The following is a 13,285-nucleotide window of genomic DNA, read 5'->3' as shown; positions in this document are numbered from 1 at the left end:
TTTGTTATTCACTAGAGTGGTTGTAAGCATTGTACTTACTAAACAACAACAATGGGTTGCATTGGCTTTCATCAGTAAAAGAAGAGATGAATTTATGAATACCATCAGTCATCAACTTTAGTAATCCGCCATAGTGCAAAGAGCATTTCGATGCCAAAAATAATTTTAGCAATCAATATGCGACTTAGCACAAGATGATGCACATGGTAGTCAATCTCCAAGTCTTTCCACATGTACAAATGCTTTCAACTTTTCAACAGCCCAATTTAATCCTTTTTAATGATATGCAATCAATCAAAATATAGAACACATACACTCAAAACATGACAATATAGAAAATAAGCATGCTAGATCATCAATGGCTAGGACTCTTTAAATGTTGCATTGACATCTACTTTTGAAAGTACTACTATCTTCTTGCCTAGTTTGGGTCCATAATATACTTCTTTCACTTGGGAGCTCAAGTTCTATTTCAAGCGGATTATTTGCTCCACTAAATATACGTGTTGCAAGGCAAGTGGGGATGTATTTTGATTTGGATCCATCCACCTCTCCTACACTCAAACACAATACCGTGCACCTTTGCATCAAGTTTTGGGCATAGAAAACCAAACAATAGTACCCTAAGGAAGCCAAACAATAGTTAGCCTAAAATATCAAACAATAATAACCTAAGGAAGACAAACCTATATGGAGTTACAAACCAAATCTTGAGTAGATTTTGTCAACTGGATGAAATGGTTAACAAATGCCTTGAACAATTGCAAGGTATAGGGCCAATGCCTAACAATGCACATGAAAACAATTACAAGCGTTTCTCTCTTAACTGGTCGGCACAAAAACCAAAGATTAGTACATAAAAAAGTAGTAAAAACCATAATAACCCTTCCTAGGTGGAGTAGAAAGTCGAAAGGGAATAGCAAGCAAATGTGGAATCCAAGGTGGAATAGAACCAATCTCTACGTATAGAAGCACTAGTAAGTCTTCTCTTTAGACCACTTGACATTCCAACACCCAAACCTTAGAAAAGCAGGGTGGTAAAAGGCACAATAGCCCCCACTAGGGAGAGTAGAAATTGAAAGGAATCCAAGGTGGAATAGCAAGAAAAATGTACCTGTACCTGAATGAAGCAGAGCAAAGAGTGGGAGGCTAATTGTAGTATGAAGATTAAGAGGGGCAGCTAGCCCTTGACTTTCCCACACAATCCAAAAGGAACGTAGGATGCAACCATGAACCCAGACCCCTAGCAGGGCCAAAAATCATGGACGAGAGATGTACAAGATTGCCTGCTGCATCCTTGCATTACAAGCATCAGTCCATTCAAGAAATGCAGCATTTGTATCCTACGTAAGCTTAATACAAAATGAATCGACAATAAGAAAAAGATACTTCAATGTTTCTCAATCCACTAGAATTTGTGCATCCACATAAAGGTGTTGTAATGAAGAAGGCAGATTTGGCACATACTCTCTTTTTTCAGAGGCTGAGAGTACAGAATTTTACGTGTAATTGCAATACTAACAAGACAATCCTATTCTACACAAAAGTTTTATCTTTGAAAACCACATGGTAGACAGTTGTCCTCTACTGCACTTTTTGTTCTGCGCTACATTTGGGTTGTATGCTAAGAATATTCATTGCAACGAGGCATTATCTTCATCCCTTTTAGCATTGAAGCTGAAAATTTGGTCACCCTTACTCAATATTGCAGGATGTCATGAGGGTATAAAGAGAGACTCATATTCAGAATAAAATAAAAAGTGAAGGCCCTCACCAAATCAGATTTAAACATGTATTCTTATAGTGGAGTGGAAAATGTGAGCCTCGACCTGCAGACTTTCACAATCAGATACCTTCAAAGAAAGTAGCATATAGCATTTCTTTCTTGCGTTCTCAAATGACAGTTGTCTGTCAATGTACAAGATCCTGATATTGACAAATTTGGTATTTGAAAACCCTTAGAGATTCCGGAGAGGATCAGACCTGCCTACGAGCATGGCTAGAGGCATATGAAATGAGCACTTATCATTTCAAATATTCTTTGACATCATGGGAGATTTGGTCTAGAAATGAAACAAATCCCATACCATTTCCTATGCCTGCACCGTCAACATTTTGTTCTTCAATAAGAAAGCTATCAAAAGGCTCTGTTTGATCTTGCCCTTCCCTAATAATCAGCAGCTTTGGTGTGATGCTCCTTTCCATTTTCAATTTGTTGATAGTCAAACGTAACAAGCCTTCAAATGAGAAGAATACAAATTATTAAATGCAAACTCTCTCTCTCTCTCTCTCTCTCTCTCTCTCTCTCTCTCGGTAGGCTTACACAGGTCTCCAGTAACCAAACAGTCCAGTACTTTAAGAGTGGATTTGCTTGGATCACTATAAGCAAGAAAGTTGAGAGGAGTCCAGTTGTTTGTTAACCCAATTGACCAAATCAATGACCCAGTAATGGACTTTGTGCAAACATCAGGACAAGAAACATGAATTAAAAGTCACTTTCTTCTTGCCTAATGTAATTTTACACGCTTGAGACATGATACGCTCTGTGAACATTCTACCATAGACTTTTTAATACTTGCTGGCTTGTCTTGAGTTCTTATCAGTTTAAGATTGAAGAAAATTTCTCACCTCAGTTCAAAAGATCTGACAAGTGCATTATCGAAACGTCTAATTTATTACTGAATACAAGTGGAAACATCTGTCTCAAGGCTAATATGTACTGTCCCTTGCAGATTGTGCTCTTGCTTTCAAAGACCCATAGTTGTGAAACAGGCTTTTTTAAAATTTAGAGATTTAAAAGCTTCAAGCCAACAAGACATAAGATATTAAGCCTCCAAGTTTCTCAAGAACTCAGAGAAGCTACATATATTGATTATATGAGAGGGTGTTGGCTGAGTTAGCACAGCCACTAGTAGATGGATCATGCTCCAGGGAGAAAGTTAAGCAGCGACATAGGGGTCAAGCAAGGTTGTTCCCTCTTGTCGACTCTTTTTGGTCTTTTCATTGATGAATTGGAAGACTGGATGAGAAGACAAAGCAGAGTAGTCCAGGTTGAGGGTATGCCCTACTATTGCTCATCTACGGGGATGACGTACTATTCTTCGCAAAAGACAAGAGAGGCATGCAAACACATTTGGATGCACTGGGCAAACTCTGCAGACACTCAGCTGAGCATGCAAGTCAACATAACCAAGACAAAAATTAATGGTGAGTGGGACTCAAAATAAACAAATGGACTTCACATTCGAAGGAGAGACTCGGGACACAATCACCACATACAAATACCTAGGGCTGGAATATCAAGATAATAACAAGTGGAATGTATGTGCAGAAAGACTACTTTGGGGTGGTTTGAGAGCTCTATACAGCCTCCAAAATAAGTGCAGGAAGGTGCACATATGAAGCTGGAAAACGACAGAAGTCTCCATACAACATGCTTGTACAAATAGTGATCTTGTATGGATGCCCAGCTTGGGCACCCGGGCTCAATAGAACTTACTGGAGACGAATATAGACAGTACATGGACGCTTCCTCAAAGGAGAGCTAGTGGTCAAAGTATAGACACCATACCCCATCCTATTGAAGGGAAAACACTATGCCTATACATGGTCTACCTCAATAAGCTCATGAAGATGGATGCAAGTAGATACCACACAAAGCAATGGAGGCTACCTAGTGAGGGAGGGAAATGGATGGAGTCATGGGGTATAACAGCTGCTCATATGCCAGAAGATACATGCGAAATCAAGAATTCAGTAACACAAAAAATGTTACAGAAACTATGGCAAAACCCAGTGGCCAAAATGGAGTTTTACAAGTATGAAATTAACCCAATGGACAATTATGAGAAGTAAAAATACCTCCAAGATGATATATCAATGTTTGCATTTAATCTGAAAATAAGAACTAGCTCACATTACTAGAGGTGGAGAGGGGTAGGTGGGCAAGACCTAGGATCTCAAGAGATGCAAGAATCTGCAAAATCTGCCCCACATAGGGGAGGTAGAAAATGAGCAGCACATGCTCCTAAAATGGTGAGCCTATGCACACATCAGAGAAGCCACATACTTGGGAAGCTACCTAAAGGAAGCCTTGGAACACCGCAGTAAAATTCTAGAGCTAGCGCACAAGTTAGCTAAACAAGTACTCACAACATAGCGAGTTTTGTAAGAATTTTGTTCACTAGATGTAAAAGACCACTATTAGTTAATAGTGGTCACCACAGTCCCATAGATCCTGAAGTGTCTCTCAAGACGACTTTAATACAATCATATCACATCACATCATACCATACCATTTCATCTCTCTCTCTCTCTCTCTCTCTCTCTCTCTCTCTCTCTCTCTCTGTGCTCTGCCCTGCTCCGCCCTCCGCATGCTGCTCCGCCCTGCTCCGCTCTCTGCCCGCCCTGCTCTGCTCTCTGCCCGTGCTGCTCCCTGCTTGCTGCCCGTGCTGCTCCCTGCTCACTGCATGCTGCCCCTCGTGTGCACCTAAGAACCCCCCTCTGCTCACTGCCCCACCTCCAACCTCCTTGGCGGCTCCTCCACCCGCTGCGCACCCTCCTGCCTGGCTGCGCACCTCCGCCTTGCTGCACCTTCCACCCGCAGCCCTCCTACCCACCTCCAACTCCCTCCTCTCCCTCCTGCTCACTCCAGCCTACGGCCTCAGCCCACAGCCCCCCCCTACACTACCTCCTCGCCCTACCCCTTCGCCATTCCGCTCCAGCCCACAGCCCCCCCTCCCCCACGCTGCAGCTCTACTCTAACCTGCTCCCTCTGCCTCGACCTGCAGCCCCGTCTGTCGAGCTCCCCCGCTCTCTCATAGCCTCTCACTTCCCCTTCTTTTTCAGCCCCTGACTGGGTGTGCCTCTCACCATGGGGGGGGGGTCATGCTCCCGCTCCCGCTCCTGCACTAACACCTGCACCGAACACGAGATCAGCCAAAAAGAATGGGGAAAGGTGGCAAAAATACGGATAAAGCTGCCAAGAAAGATGATGTCAAAACCAAGAAACAAACACAATTGAAACTCAAGGATGTGAACACATGCTACAACCAAAGTGGACTCACAGTTGACAGCCAAGCAAATGCGGGGTCCACCTCAGCCTCAGCCTTAGCTTCAGCTTCAACTTCAACTTCAGTTTCAGCTTCTGTCTCAGCTACATCCTCATCCTCAGCCTCAACCTCAGCTTCAACGCCAGCCTCAGTTTCAGCTTCAGCATCAGCCTCCGTTTCAGTTTCAGCCCCAGTTCCATCCACAGCCTCTACATCCGTAGCTACAGCTACTGGCAGTGATATACCCAAACCCATGACATCGTTTGCTCCATCCTACCCTGGGATAGAGGGGTTGTCACTGACATCATCTCTCCCTTCGTCTCCCGCTACAGTTTTCTCACCGATCATGACACCTACTTTGGAGTATCCAACAGAGCCTTGTGAGACGACCAAACATTATGGTGGAAGGTGTAAATAGGACAGGTCAGCCAGACCAAACTGAAGTTGGGTCCACTGCACCCGCTCCACAGTCAGCAGGTGCATATGACCCATAGTATTGTCTCCAGGCTTCGGAACATTATTGAAGCATTTTGCCTCCATGGATATTGCAGCATAGCTTGCCAGATTAGTGCTCATTAATTAATGCTCCATCGACCTTCTCGGTCATTATAGGCACAACTGGATGAAGAACATGCTTCACAAGCATTGCCACACGCATAGAATATATCAGAGCAAGATAATGCCCTGATTGACCGGCATATCTATGCTGATTATGCTCCTGCAAGGCTACTATTTCATGTTGCAATCTGTTGCTATATTTCCAAAATATTTTCCATTTCCACGGATCACACAAACCCTGTACATTACTACATTGTAAGTCAAATTTTATGTCTGTCTGTTTCTCTCTCTCTCTCTCTCTCTCTCTCTCTCTCACACACACACACACACACACACACACACTTTTTTTTTTAGTGAAAACTTTTGATTGATTATATTATAAGAGTAGCGACCTAAAAAATGAGGCAACCACACACACACATTTTTTTGGTGAAATCTTTGATTGATTATATTGTATGAGTAGCCACCTCAAAATAAGGTGCTACAATTACATCAACTGAAAATTTCAGTATATGACGAAAATACCTCATGATCTATGCAACGGGTCTGCAAGCAATGAAAGAAAGATTGCTGCAGAGAACGCCTAAAAAAGCCAAACAAAGAGAAAGTAGGATCACCAAAGACTTTACAATTCCTATATGTCCATAAAGTCCATAGTGCCCAGTAGCGAACCCAAACGAAGAAAAGATGAAACTCTAGTCTCGATGGATGAAACCCAAATCTCGCTTGCAGGCGCTGTCAAAGCAGATCAAAAAACTCACGAGAGCACGGACAATGCCAAAACAAGTGAGGCACAGTCTCCGAAGAAGCAGAACATCTGTGGTAAAGTGCAGGAGCAATGTGTCGATGAGCTAATAGCTGTCCAGATGGAAACACTCCCAAAAGAACTCGCCAAAAGAAAACCTGTTGCTGAAGCGGTACTTTATAGGCCCAAAGTTGTTGTAATCTTTTCCTCCACCACTTGGCTGGGCGATGCATTCGCCAAACAGAATCACCTCTCTCTGAAACCCAAGGTTGAGGCAAAAGGATTTTATACAATGCAGGTACAGTAATCTGAGATAGCCTCAAAGGACGAGAAGAGGACCCTGAAGAAGTTAAAGTCCAATCTTCCAACCGATCCTGGAGTTCCAAAGGAGGAATCGGAACAAAAGCTGAAAGCATAGAAGTAATTTGTTGCCACAAAGGACGATAATGAGAGCCCAATCCATATGTAGTGGCTGCTAGAGAAAAGGGGAGCACAATACCAACATCATCTATAATATCAACAACCGAGGTGATGCCTTTAAACGAGACAAAGTAGGAACGTCAAGGTTCCTGTAAAGCCAAGGGAGACTGAAAGACTTTCGACCAGTGAATGCTTTCAGCTCTCAAAGAATTCCCAAGCAAAGATTGCTGTCCATTCCATTCCAGATGAGAAAGAACATGCTTCCAGTCAAGAAGGAAGCGGGAGACAAAAGGGCAGCCAGGCAAAGTGCCATCAGTGCAGCCAAAAAAGAAATCCCAGTGATCGAGTTGCCAATGACCAAACGCAGAAATACTGATATGAGTGACCAGAGTCCTAATCATAAGAGCCCAAGGCTGATCACCTTGCAAAAATTGCAACAATATTTTTCCCCTGTGGGCAAGGCAAGAATATGCACATGAATATCCGTGATGTTCAATCCACCATGCAGCCACACACACACACACACACACACACACACACACACATTTTTAGTGAAAATTTTATTGCTTTATATTACAAGAGAGGTTCCCAAAACGGGAAAGCTGGACAATTCATCAACAGAAAATCTCAGTGTAAGAAAGATATACATTAGAATCTATGTAGTGAGTTTGCAGACAAGTAAAGAGAGATTGCTGCAAAGATCTGCGAAAAAATAAGAAAAAGGATAACTGAGGATCACCAAAGACTCTATGATTACGATCTATCCATAGAGTCCAGAGTGCCTAGTATCTAATCTCACTCTCACACACACACGCACACATTTTTTGGGGTCAAATCTATTTGTTTATATATTACAAAAAGCAGTCCCCAAGTAGGGGACATGCAACTACAACATCAGAAGATCTCTTTATATCACCAGAAACCAGGATAGCCACGATCTTGAGCATGCAGAGAGTTGTAGAACAATTGCCATGAAAAAGTGATACTTGGCAAGGGATGGATCACCAAAGAAGCTATGTTTTTGGTCCTTCCAGGGAGTCCATAGTGCCCAATAGCGGGCCCAAGTGAAGAGATGATCACACCCCTGCCTGATAGGGTGAATTCCTAACAGCAAGAATAGATCGCCAAAGCAATCACTAAAAAAAGGGGCCTGTATGCATTGCTATAGAAAGAACAAGAAGTCACTAGATTTAGGGCAATGCCAAAAAACATGAAGCATAGACTCCCACGGGGACAAGCATAGGTGACAAGTAGTGGGAGCACCATGTCAATGTGCCAAGATCTATCCAAAATGGAAGTACCACATGGAGAACTCGCCAAAACGAAATCTATTGATGAAGGGGCAGTTAAAAGCCCAAATTTGCTGCAAACTTTTTCCCCACCACCGAGAAGTACGAGTCATAGACCAGATACTATATGCATCACTAGAAACCCAAGGAGAAGTCACTAAAACCTTCTACAACTTTGCAGCCGTGACATTAACCAATGAATGACAAGTAGGATCATCCGAGAGAAGGGTCCAGTCCTTAAGGTTGTCTATAATCTCAAGACGAGGTACTGGCTGAAAGTCATGAATCATTTGTGTCAATTTTTGTCATAAGGGTCCAATGTTGTCCCAAACCCAACTGTCTGACAGTTGCAGGAAAGATAACACTGGTGGGGGGGGGGTGTCCTAAAAAAGTGCGTTAGGTCCACAAGTCCCGCGGATACTATGTAGAAATTTATCAAACTTTGCATCTGATAACAGAACTTGAGATTTCCCAAATGTCAACTCAATGAGCCTTTGGGCTCAAATGGAGCAGCCCACAAGATAACCTGAAGAACCAAGCGGCTTGTTATTAAGTCTAAGTCTAGATTATAATTCTTGGGTTTGGTATTTACTGCATCAAAAGCAATCAAAGTGTATATGCTGTTTAAGTAGAAGAATGACTAGTTATGCGTCCTCATCCACTAAACCTGCAATTTAGGGTTAGGGACCTTAGGTTGAATTTGGGACAGTTTCAACCCTCTTTCGAATTTTACCATATGTAGGTGTCCTTGTATATCATATATGCACTCTCTCATTTAGCTCTAGAGGCCAGCTTGCCTCCATTCAGCTATATGTACACGTCTGCTTGGATTTCTGAAACTTACTGCATTTTACCCCTCTTATTTGGTATCAAGGCTCCTTTATTTGCTATCAGATCAACTTCACTAGAGTCCTAGTAGTAACTATTCGATAGGGTTTTTGGCTCAGTGCTTATGAGAACCCTGGAATAGTGGCACACAGAAATTTACAAACGTGGAACATGTCAATGCCTAAAAGTTTAGATGTCTTACGTCCCTCTTATCCTTGCTCAAATTTGGAGTTATCGTGTGTGTACACATTGTCAAGACACGTGCCTACAAAGGTTGCCCTCTCAATTTGACTAGGTTGCATTGAGCAATCCAGATTTGCCAGCCTATGATGCTAGCTATCATCTCCCACACAGAGAAGGGAAGGTCTCTGCGCCGGGGTGTTGGTATGCTTGGTGATCTTGATTGGAGATAAAGAGACCTCGAATCAGTATAAAGGCTGGTGATCCTCACTCAACCTCGAACTGAAAAGGTCATTTGGGATTTTAAGAAAGTTGTGCAACCATCATGAACACGTGCCTCCCAAACTTTAGGCAATCTAGCATCTTCAGAGGCAGTGGTAAAGTGTTTTCAGGAAAATGTTGAACAGCAATGGCAGTTGCCATTGCATCTCATCTACGCATCCAAAGCCGTATGGGTGACCAATAGAAATAGAATATAAGCAGGTCCATAAATCGGACAAAACCTGGCTGCAGATCCATTGCTGCCAATGCCTCTCATGGAAACATCTCCAGGAAAGAACCTGTAGGCGTTTGCTGATCCATGTGGCGTGTGGGAAGAAGTGAAGTGAGAGCTATCCATCACCCAGCGCCCTCCCCCCCCGCCCCCCCCCCCCCCCCCGTTCCCACTGAATCCGATGCAATAACCTTGGCATCCACCATATATTCATTTTGCATGACATATAAGCAATCCTGGTGAATGATTGAGATTGTTGCAAAGTGACAATCACAATTAATACAAGGCACAACACTTTCCCTTGTTACAATGGGGTAGCGGTAACCTCGTAGTAAACTGTAAACACTTTTGGAAAGGAACTTAGGAAGTCAGGAATACGGATTGTGCCATTGCTTGGAAATCGGCATAGGATGCCTAACTCTACACTTTGGGGTAAAACCTAAGTGACTCGTAGAGAAATAAATCAAGGGCTCCTCACAATGCCTTTGTAATTGACATTGAAACATGTACGAGAATGTCCCAAGGCTAGATAGGAAACTGCTGATTGGGCAATGGAGCTGTAGATCATCTCCAGCCAGGCAACTCCATACTGTAGGAACATGTGTTTTGTACACACCCTCACTGATTGCAACGTTGTAGAGAAGTTCTTCTCATGTGGCCCACCTGCACTGAGGTAGTTGTATCCAACAAATCTCACGTAAACATTCCTTTCTACAGTGGTGTGATGTTTGAGTGGATCCGTAAGTAAATTTCTACTCATACCTTCCTCGTCATAGTACATTTGGAAGAAGATCCTTGGTTTTAAAGACAAGGTCCTCAAGAAGGTCTTGGTAGAATATCTTGTCAGACAGCTAGGCCTGTAGAACAATGCGGTATCATGGTAGCCTTAGAGCTTTCTACAAGAATATCCCAAATGTGTGACAAATCTGATTGGAATTTGGCACCATCTCGTTCAGGCTGTGCACACAATTGCCGTTGAGATCTGAGCTCAACAGCATTTTTGCAGCTACTTTGAAACCTGTGTTTGTAACATAAATAGACCTAGGCCGTTTAGAAAGAGTTTATTACAAATGCTCCTTTGATAATGTCTTAGACAATTTCACCTTTATTTCACTTTGAGGTATCTCTTGCCAGCATTATTGAGACATGGGAGGGAGTCACTGGCATATACAATCTCTCCACTCTTGCCTTCCCTCATATGATCCTCCTATCACGAGACTGACCGACCCCCCCCGCCCTTTTCTCCCCACGGCCTGGCTAAATCAGATCACCTTGTCCTGCAACCATGCCTAAAGATGCTTCCTCTTCTCACACCATCTCAACTCGCTCCATTTCATTTCATTGCTTTGCCTCCTAGTACAAACATGACTTTTCCCATTGACAAAATACGTGAAGAATTACTTGACAGACATTTCAATATGCTACATTTCAACCACAATTACCAGCACTTTGATATAGGAGAAAACTAGGGGTTAGAATGCAGTCCCATACGTAAAATAGTAAACTAGGGGTGTTCAATATTAAAGCTTAGATGCAGTCCCATACATAGAATTGTAAACAAAGCATCGCAGACTAAATGAAGAATACATCATGCACTCCAAATACAAATCACAAACTACCTAGTGTGTGCAATAGAAAGTGGACCAAACTTACTAGTACTATCATATGAAAGAGTCCTCAAGTATGATTTTTTGCCTGCCTATAATTGGGAATCACATGCCAAATTCCAATGCTGATCACTATCTTACCAAGATTCTCATTTAATACAGCTGTAGGCCCAGCTATACCCTCCAATGATGCTACTTACACCTAACATTACCCCAATCCTATATCCTACTTATCTGAGTTTATACCTGGATTTTCACTAAGGGCCGTACGCCTTGGGATCTCTCAGACCTAGTAAGCTTCAAATTTTCCGAGGGCTGAACAATGGAGCCAATTCAAGAGGAAAAAGCAGTCCCGAAGGGGGCCCAGGAGGTGGGGAGAGAAACGATGTTAGAAATAAGAAAACAAGTTCAACTAAAGCACTGCGTGTGAGGATGTGCACATATTAGGGTAGAGAAGAGGGAAGGGGAACAGAAAGAGATTCAGAAAACTCACAATTTTGAGGTGGTGGAAACGGAAGTGCAGGATCAGCTGTGGAGGAATAGTAAACAATGAGAACAGTAAAGGCATCAAGGAAAAAGATAGGGCTGCTGCTAGTTATAAGTGCAGCCCGGCTGAGAGAATGGCGTGGATATGCTTGCTTATCTGGAGAAGTATAAGAAGATAACACGGGATAAACAGCTCGTAGCAAGGAGCTTGGCTCAAGTGCACTGCACACATCACAAGGCATCAACAAACATCAGTTTATAATATAGTTGCCAGTGGTTTTGACCATCTGAAAAAGCTCTCTCTCTCTCTCTCTCTCTCTCTCTCTCTCTGTCTGCTCCTCACTGTCCCTTCTCTTCTCCCACACAAAAATAAAGATCCTTCATTATCAAGTGGAAACCATATGAAAGACATCTTTTGTCTACACAAATCTTGACCCCATGACCAATAAAGATGCGATAGAGAATAAGAATGTATTATCAATGGCATGCAACTTGGTTGCACAACCCTTAACCAGGTTCAAAAAAAGAAGCTAGGGAATGTCACCCAGCAACCATATGGCTGGTTAAAAAATGACAGTATGCCAGTCCACATCTTGACAAAAAATTGGACTTGAGCTTGTAATTCCATATACAAATAGGGTACTAACATTCTTTGGACAAGAATAAACTTTTGAACATCCTTGGACTGCTTTAAATGCCCCCGACGACCGAGCTCGACTAGGCCGTGTGACGTCAAAGGCCAATCATCTATCGCAGGGTTTTTTCTGACCTCCCATTTGACGGCCCCTCTATGATTGGTCTCTGACGATCACCACCTGCACATATATACTGTATCTCCCCCCTCTGCCCCATTTTTGGTGCCCCCCCCTTCTTTTTTGTATCATCTGGAGGTAGACACATTTTTTTTGTATCAGGACTAGACACCCCGTCCTTCATAACCTCTTTTTTGTAGAAACGGTTGGCTGGCCCGTTTTGAGACCGCCACCGTTATGCTCATTGTATCAGTTATCTTTAGTCTCATAGACCTTCACGGTCTCCCGAAGACTTTCATAAACTTTCTTTCTTTCTATGATATGAGTCCCCCTACAGGGGTCATTAGTTCTTGCCCTCATAGGCTCCCCCCCCCCCTTTTGCCGAACTTGATAAACCTCTCTTTCGTTCATTGTTCTAATGTTGAAATTCGACCTTAAAAAATCCCTCTTACCACCTTCTTTGCCACGGCAATGCAAGCACCACTCTACCTAGTCCGCAAAAATGCACAATTATAATTAGAACACAGCCATCCACACAGTGCCAATCACCGTACTTGCCTACGCTATCCTTCTATCAGACGATTGCCCACAATCTTGGGCCTGCCCTTATTTTTGAGTCATTTGTATAGCTCTATTAACTTCTCCATGTTCCTTCAGCAAATTGCTGTGGATGGACGTACCAAATTCTGTTTAAAAGGTATGTACTTGGTCTTTTAAGCTCTGCTTTTGTAATATCCTGGAGATCTTTTTTAATCTACTCTCCTTTATTTTACCATCATTTCTACAATGATATATGTGTCTTGGACAGAATGTTAGCATACCACACTTCCAGCTCTTTAAAATTTGAGCAAGTCCTTCCAAAATCTTGTATCTCTT

The 13,285-nt window shown here is 42.8% G+C and overlaps 1 protein-coding gene across 2 annotated transcripts in view; it reads right to left on the bottom strand.

The window, feature by feature from the left end:
- Positions 1–1,396: 1,396 nt before the first annotated feature.
- LOC147883785 (sec23/sec24 transport family protein) overlaps positions 1,397–13,285 on the bottom strand; it is a 183,065-nt gene continuing 171,176 nt past the window's right edge. For both annotated transcript variants that reach the window (XM_087398534.1, XM_087398535.1), the window contains exons 14-15: positions 11,665–11,879; positions 1,397–2,237 (exon numbers count right to left, since the gene is read on the bottom strand). In XM_087398534.1, the coding sequence (XP_087254660.1) occupies positions 2,026–2,237; positions 11,665–11,879 (427 nt within the window). In that variant the 3' untranslated portion in view covers positions 1,397–2,025. The remainder of the gene's footprint in view (positions 2,238–11,664; positions 11,880–13,285) is intronic.

This window comes from Dipteris shenzhenensis, chromosome 27 (assembly GCF_047967505.1).
Source record: "Dipteris shenzhenensis isolate YYH24624 ecotype China chromosome 27, Dip_SZ_1.0, whole genome shotgun sequence".
Lineage (NCBI taxonomy): Eukaryota > Viridiplantae > Streptophyta > Polypodiopsida > Gleicheniales > Dipteridaceae > Dipteris > Dipteris shenzhenensis.
This window is presented reverse-complemented; position numbering and strand designations above follow the sequence as displayed.